This window comes from Henckelia pumila, chromosome 3 (assembly GCF_033568475.1).
Source record: "Henckelia pumila isolate YLH828 chromosome 3, ASM3356847v2, whole genome shotgun sequence".
NCBI classification, from domain to species: domain Eukaryota; kingdom Viridiplantae; phylum Streptophyta; class Magnoliopsida; order Lamiales; family Gesneriaceae; genus Henckelia; species Henckelia pumila.
Genome location: NC_133122.1, coordinates 146658008 through 146664782, shown reverse-complemented (window position 1 = coordinate 146664782; position 6775 = coordinate 146658008). Strand labels below are relative to the sequence as shown.

Here is a 6775-nt window from a genome sequence, read left to right as displayed (position 1 = left end):
GATGAAATGTGTGATAACCTGCAAATAATTGTCTGTCAATAATGCTGACAGAAAAGAAATTAAAGTGTAAATGTTAATCATGAGAATGAACATATATGGACAGTAACATCTGATACAAGTAAAATTGGTCAAATATCAAAAACATTGAAAACATGGATATATTACACATAATTAGTCAACAGACAATCATGCACATACATGAAGATAAACAGCATCCTAAACATAAGGAATCCAAGACTTAGTCAATAATATAAAGCAATACAACTCTCCATAATACGATTTAAGTCTACATTTGGTACATCCACATTGCTAAATTGTCTCTCCACGTGTCCCAAGCTTGAGAAGATGTCAAAGTTTCTATAAAGTCATCATTTATGCCATGCGTTGGACTAATGGAGTCATCTTCCAGTTCTTCAACAGGATCATCGGGCATTTGATTTCGGATGAAATTATGCAATAAAATACAAGTCATTATCATTCTATTCTGTATTTTCAAGGGGTAAAATGAAGGTGATCGAAGAACAGCCCATCTCTTTTTAAGCATCCCGAATGCCATTTCAATTACATTACGCGCACGACAGTGTTTTACATTGAAACACTTCTTGTAATTTTCTAGCCCAGTAGATGAATTGGCCCAAGCATCCAAGTGATATCGCACTCTCCTATATGGTGTCAAGAACCCCTCTACGTTTGCATATCCACTGTCACAGAGATAATAGCATCCTGTCACATAACAATGAATGGATATTAGATTACTCAAGGGAACCTTAAAAAGTTCACGAATCTCATTTATCGTAAGACACTATAACAAAAGATATTACCTCTTGGAACTTTGAAACCTTCATTTCTTGTTACAGCATCACGTAGGACCCTTGCATCAGCTGCTGATCCCTCCCAACCACAAAGCGCATAAATGAAATTCATATTATGATCACAAACACCCAAAACATTTATGGCAATAGTACCCTTTTTTGTTCTAAATTTGGGCTGCTCATTTTTTGGAACATGCACACTAACATATGTACCATCCAATGCTCCAAGACAACCCTGAAACGTATTCAAAATTTCAGAAAACAGTAACAAAGACAACGCAAGTGAGTTATGTTTCAAAGTAAACATTATTAAAAAGTTGTACTTGCACAAAAAAGTGAAATATTATCTCTTACCTTAAACCATTTCCATGTTTCATTTGAAGAGTCTTCTCGGATAGGAACTGACTTCACCAGAAGTATAGGATGTAGTTTCAATATTGAGGACAACACTTCGTGGAAATGGTTGCTCACTGTATGACCACTACGCATGTAATCATGTCCTGTTACTTGGTTTTTTTTATGATGTGCTAAAATAGATAGGAACATAGCAACCTTCTCCTCTACCTTCACATATCTAGATTCGACCAACCCTCCGACATTACTTAGCAAGTAACACAATCGTGCGAATGCATTCCGATTCATTCGCAAATTCAAAACACACTGAGCATCGCCAATATCAGTGATCCTATGTAAGTGGTTAATTTGTGCATTTAATCTTTGTGCCATATTGTAAGACACCTCCCTTCTATGTGTGACACGTCTTCGTTTGGCAATTACATTCTTGTAGTGTCGTGCTAAAACACATACCATCAACAAATTCCCCAACAACATACGGTGCACCAGAATGATAAGGATAATGTTTCTACGTCTTGTGTCCATTGGTTGAAGTACTTAAGAAAAGATAAAAATCATTAGTTGAGCAGCCAATTCAACAAATTCGGAATAAAAAGTTGACTTCATATCAAAACAGCTGCAAAAATAATTCTTCATGTACAATGCTCATATATCCGAATATGTCTTCTTTTAATCGGTGAGTATTTTTTATTATGAAGGATGCATACAACCATCGATTCATTATGTGAATAGATGCGTAATTATTTTTCACAATAAATGCACTGAACAAAGGTGTTAACGTGTTGCAAAACCGACAACCAAAACATAAAACCTAAATGTAATTACTCAAGTAATTAATTTGTAGAAATACAAATTGAAGTTTTTTCACGTAAATAGTGGGTAGATTTCAGACGACACCTTTTAGATGGAGCTGGTAAAAATGTATTTATTGCAGATTGTTGTGTACGTATTTCATACCAAAATCGAAATTATAGTTTGGAACCATTAATCTCAAAGGGAATGTTCGTACCTTATGCAGCGACAAACTTTAAATCCTGCACTGTTGGCAACGATCTTTGTCCACGGATCTCGTTATCAGTATACTCCATTATCTTCCTTCATCGCCAAAAGCTTTTTCAGATCCAGATCCGATAAGAATGACGACACAACTGGATTATAATTTATGTTAAAATATTCAGGGGCAATTTGGTAATGTTGGCCTTCAATCTTGTTCACTGTAGAAAAATGGATTCCTAAAACCAGCGTGAGGAATGGATTTGTTTTCCACATGTAACAGTAAAAAATCCCGGGGCTTCGAGATTGGAGGGAACGCCTTAATTACGAGCGAAACATAGGTTAAGGAATCAATCACCGCCTTATCATAGACACCGAACACAGCCTTAGGGACTACAGAAAATAAATCACAAAGGGCCTGAACATTCTTAAACTCGTAGAGTAGAAAAGCAGAAGTAAAAAACAAATCAAACACAGAGAATCCAAAAATCGTGATCTGAGTGGAAAAACATTCCCCACTATAAAAGCTAAATTTCTTCTGGCAATGTCTTACACAATATTTATGCTTCGTCATCCAACATATTCCAAATTTCCCCTATCCTCAAACTCATCAAAACTAGATATAACTAATGGCAAAACTCTAGACAATGAAAAACAAAAATTCAATGCCCGAGCGCATCCAGCAATGCGAGGGCACACATTCGAACAAAGTAAAACGTCTCAAGCTGCATCACCATATCCCTCAATTGTTTGCTTCATCTCATCTACTTGAGCAATGACATATTCTAGCTTCTTGCAACAAATTTCATTAGATATTCTCGGAACATAGTCACACTTTTCAAATGGACGATACTCACATGCGCTTTTGATCTCCTCACGCAGCGTCACTTGAATGTCCTATTTCAAATCATAAATATTGAGTTAACAATAACACGGATTAACATTACCTCACTTTTCTGTTAGAATTGAAGCTCCGAAATTGATAAGCAAGACTTTCTTGCGTAACACACAGAAATTGATATTAGGCAGACAATAATGTTAACAACCGCACCAATAATGGTTTGAAAATGAAGTAGCTTCAAACCTTGACTAATTGCATGAATTCACTGCAACTGTTGTTGACAAGATCCTTTCTGGGGCCACTTGGGTTTCCCATTTCCTCCATTACCCCGCCAACAAGCTCCAAAACCCTTACGATCCTCTAATGAATCAAGAAAAACATTTTTTCTCAAATACCAGACGTTAAATGATTCACTAAACTAATTAATGGTAGATTTGACACACTGTTTTACAGCGTGGAAATCTTGAAATATTACCTTCTCGACATTCTGGAGTCGCTGCAATGAAGTGCTCTGGCTTTGTGGATCCATGGTGGCCAATACACACAACAGCAATCCTTTGCCCTTCGAAAAAGGTCCTACTGCCATAAAGCACAAGAACAGCCTCAATTCCAAAAATAAAGAAAAAAAAGGACAGAAACAGAAAACGCCAGCCGAAACCCAATTGCTGGTTCCAAAGAGGCGTAAAAGAAACTGATTTTTTTTTTCTCAAAAATCAGTAATCACACGAAAAAACAAAAGTTTAGAAGTTTAAATCCATGGATAAATCAAAAACTCAAAAGAAAGTTAATATAGAAGCTTGAATACATCGAAAAAACATATTTAAAGAAACGAAAACAGAGAATTACCTCTCACAACGATCGATTTTTACTCGTGAAGAGAACTGAGAAGTGAGAATGCTGGCCCAACGTCTGTCAGTGGATGAAGATGAAAATGAAAGAATGAAAGTGAAAGGGCCATTCAGTGAAAGTGTAGGCCCAATATGAAAAAGCCTTGTACAAAAAAATTTAAAATATAATACATGCTGTAATAACTCGAAATCCGTTTTATGGGGTTTAACCAGCTAAACATATTCAAGATGATAAAACACGATTAAAGGATTTTAATATGATAAAACCAATTTGAAAAACGACTCCATGGTGTCCGGAAATGGTCTGTAGGACAAAATTGGCTCGAGTAGTTCGGAAGCACCGAATTTGAACCAAGCGAGTTCGAATTTGAACCAAGAGAGTTCGGAGGATCCGAACTATTCGGATGGAAAGGGTGCAGTTCGGATGCAAAAGATGAGTTCGGAATGTCGAACTCAAGATCGGAAGGTCCAAAGTTAGTTAGGTTGCGCAGATTTGACGTGTCAATCATAGACGGACACGTTAGAATTCACGCAGATCGGATCATCAATTATTAATCACCATAAATCGAAAATCTCCAAAATTTTCAATTTACATCTATCTAGATTTATCAAATTTTCTGTCTAACAAGTGTAATTAACGATTTTATGTCTTTGAACAAGACAATATTATAATAAATTCATATCATGCAATAATTCGATAATCACAAATATATAAATATGAATTTTCGAAAAATACTAATCAAAGTTCTTGTGTTCCAACTGATGCCTCAAACCTGTACAGCTACACACACGCACACACAACGATATATATTATATACACACGCACACACTCAAATGGTTTTTATGAAATAATAAATATTTGTGTCATCAAAATATATTATGCATTTCATTATAAATATTGTTGGGAGTAATCCGGAACATCCAACAGCAAACTAAATATTCATATGACTATCAAACAAAATTTAATGTTAGAAAAATAAAGGCACAAAATGAAAAATATTTTACAACGTGCACAACTATGAAGTTAGTTCATTAAGTTTATCACATAAAGAAAGTACGTCATACAAACAACTAAAGAATAACATAATGAATGGTTAACCATAACGTACACAATAATGCATTGACTCAAGTTTCATAATTTAATAACACGATGTAATAAAAAACCAACCCTGTTAATATTTTTAAGAATTTATGAATTAAATTATTCTTTTTCTGTTTTTTTTAAACATATTCTTCTTTTTCTGTTTAAAATAACAAAAAAGAGTTTGAACATAGATTGTGATAACAATTTCAAAGATATAAAGTTTAAATTAATGGTCGAGATATTGGATTATTTAAATAATCTAACTAAATAATCTATAACCAAATAATCTAACCAGCTCCTAACAAAACCTTTCAAAATTCAAATAATCAAAAATCAGGTCATGAGATGATTAAATGTCAAACAAATTCACACAACGTATGAGATATTCAAAATTTTAGATGTAATGATCATTATCAACCTAAAAAATATAATTAAAAATACAAATAAATATGATAAAATTTAATTTTCTAGATAGAGATAAAATGGAAATTAAAAAAAAACATGTACAAATAATAGACTATCTAATCTAAAATTTTTAAGATATAGATAAAAAAAACAAAATCGAATTTACAGAAATATATATAAAGATTAATAAAGGTTTAAATATTTTTAAAACTTTGCAGAAGTGCCAATGCATTTATTTTCAAAATATTTCCCTATAAAACATAACAAATTATTAGACTTAGCCATTCTTTCAAAATCAATAAAATATGTAACTTAATAAAGGTTTAAATATTTTTAAAACTTTGCAGAAGTGCCAATGCATTTATTTTCAAAATATTTCCCTATAAATCATAACAAATTATTAGGCTTAGCCATTCTTTCAAAATCAATAAAATATGTCAGTTTATATCTGAATCACTCTGTTTTGAAAATACAGATCCAATTCAACATAATAAACAATTGTTCCATCTGAATATTCTTGGAAGGTCGGAAGAGAAGCAGTTCATCGGAGTTTCAACAAACAGATAATCATAAAACAAAGATTCTGATCCGCAAGAAGTCTTTAAAAGAATGAAAAGACTACAGAAATCTACCATTTTAAATGGAAACCGTCCTAGGACTCAAATAGACTGTTAGTTTTTCACATCATGCTCTCATTTAGATTTACAATTTGAAACGCATGCATCATACCTGTTTAGATTCTTTTTTGAATCATTGGAAGATGTACAAGCCAATATATCTTCACTCAAACTCAATTACAGATCTGTTGATAAAAAAACAGATAAAATTAACTTCAAATATATCTCAACGTTAAAATGCACAAAGCATACCACTGCCGTCCCACTCCCATATTACATTTCACAATTCACAAAGCATACCACTGCCGTCCCACTCCCATATTAAATCTCACAATTCACAAAAACCCAAAATACCTACCTTCGAAATTTCTCTTCATTGTGTTCCGATGGACAAGAGGAAGAGGGGATTAGGGAAGCCAAAATAGAAGGCGTTCGGGCAGCAGACAGGAGCGACGGCGACGGGTTCAAGGGGTCAAGACTTTGGTTGAAGAGTCGAAGTCGAAGATCTGCAGGAGCGACTCAAGCGAGGGGTTCAAAGGTTGGAGCGATTCAGATTTGAGAGATGGGAGAAATCGTGAGTTTAAGTTTAGGAAATAAGAATAAACACTTAGCCGTTTGGATTTGGTAGACATTTTTTAAAAAAAGTATTTTTTTAAGCTATAATTTTTTGCTTTTGAAAAGCATTTAAAAAAGTGCTTTTTTGGCCTGGCTTTTGAAACCAAACGGAGCCTTAGAGCATCCACAACCCAATCTAGGGATGACAATTTTCTCCGCGGGTTCGAGTATCCGCGGAAAAAATCCGAAACGAAACGGGTTTGGGG

At 34.1% G+C, this 6775-nt stretch overlaps 2 protein-coding genes across 3 annotated transcripts; both read right to left on the bottom strand.

Annotated features, from left to right (window-relative positions):
- Positions 1–265: 265 nt before the first annotated feature.
- Positions 266–2244, bottom strand: LOC140893370 (uncharacterized). Of its 2 annotated transcripts, XM_073302433.1 has the most exons (4): positions 2176–2244; positions 1167–1702; positions 822–1047; positions 266–723 (listed from the first exon to the last, which is right to left on the bottom strand). In XM_073302433.1, the coding sequence occupies exons 2-4, from the start codon at positions 1689–1691 to the stop codon at positions 287–289; spliced, it is 1188 nt and encodes a 395-aa protein (XP_073158534.1). In that variant the 5' UTR covers positions 1692–1702; positions 2176–2244; the 3' UTR covers positions 266–286. The 2 variants fall into 2 exon arrangements, with proteins under 2 accessions (XP_073158534.1, XP_073158533.1); XM_073302432.1 differs by lacking the exon at positions 2176–2244 and having other exon boundaries at positions 1167–1718.
- A 389-nt stretch (positions 2245–2633) lies between these two features.
- Positions 2634–6524, bottom strand: LOC140891410 (mediator of RNA polymerase II transcription subunit 11). Its single transcript, XM_073299883.1, has 6 exons — positions 6313–6524; positions 6067–6139; positions 3847–3909; positions 3476–3579; positions 3244–3360; positions 2634–3056 (listed from the first exon to the last, which is right to left on the bottom strand). The coding sequence occupies exons 4-6, from the start codon at positions 3527–3529 to the stop codon at positions 2880–2882; spliced, it is 348 nt and encodes a 115-aa protein (XP_073155984.1). The 5' UTR covers positions 3530–3579; positions 3847–3909; positions 6067–6139; positions 6313–6524; the 3' UTR covers positions 2634–2879.
- Positions 6525–6775: the final 251 nt, after the last annotated feature.

Coding starts and splice junctions, on each gene's coding strand:
- LOC140893370 (XM_073302433.1), bottom strand. CDS start 1,691: ATGGACACAAGACGTAGAAACATTATCCTTATCATTCTGGTGCACCGT. Junction 1,048..1,166: donor AAACATGGAAATGGTTTAAG/GTAAGAGATAAT, acceptor AATACGTTTCAG/GGTTGTCTTGGAGCATTGGA. Junction 724..821: donor AGGTTTCAAAGTTCCAAGAG/GTAATATCTTTT, acceptor GTTATGTGACAG/GATGCTATTATCTCTGTGAC.
- LOC140891410 (XM_073299883.1), bottom strand. CDS start 3,529: ATGGATCCACAAAGCCAGAGCACTTCATTGCAGCGACTCCAGAATGTC. Junction 3,361..3,475: donor GACTCCAGAATGTCGAGAAG/GTAATATTTCAA, acceptor TTGATTCATTAG/AGGATCGTAAGGGTTTTGGA. Junction 3,057..3,243: donor AATTCATGCAATTAGTCAAG/GTTTGAAGCTAC, acceptor GATTTGAAATAG/GACATTCAAGTGACGCTGCG.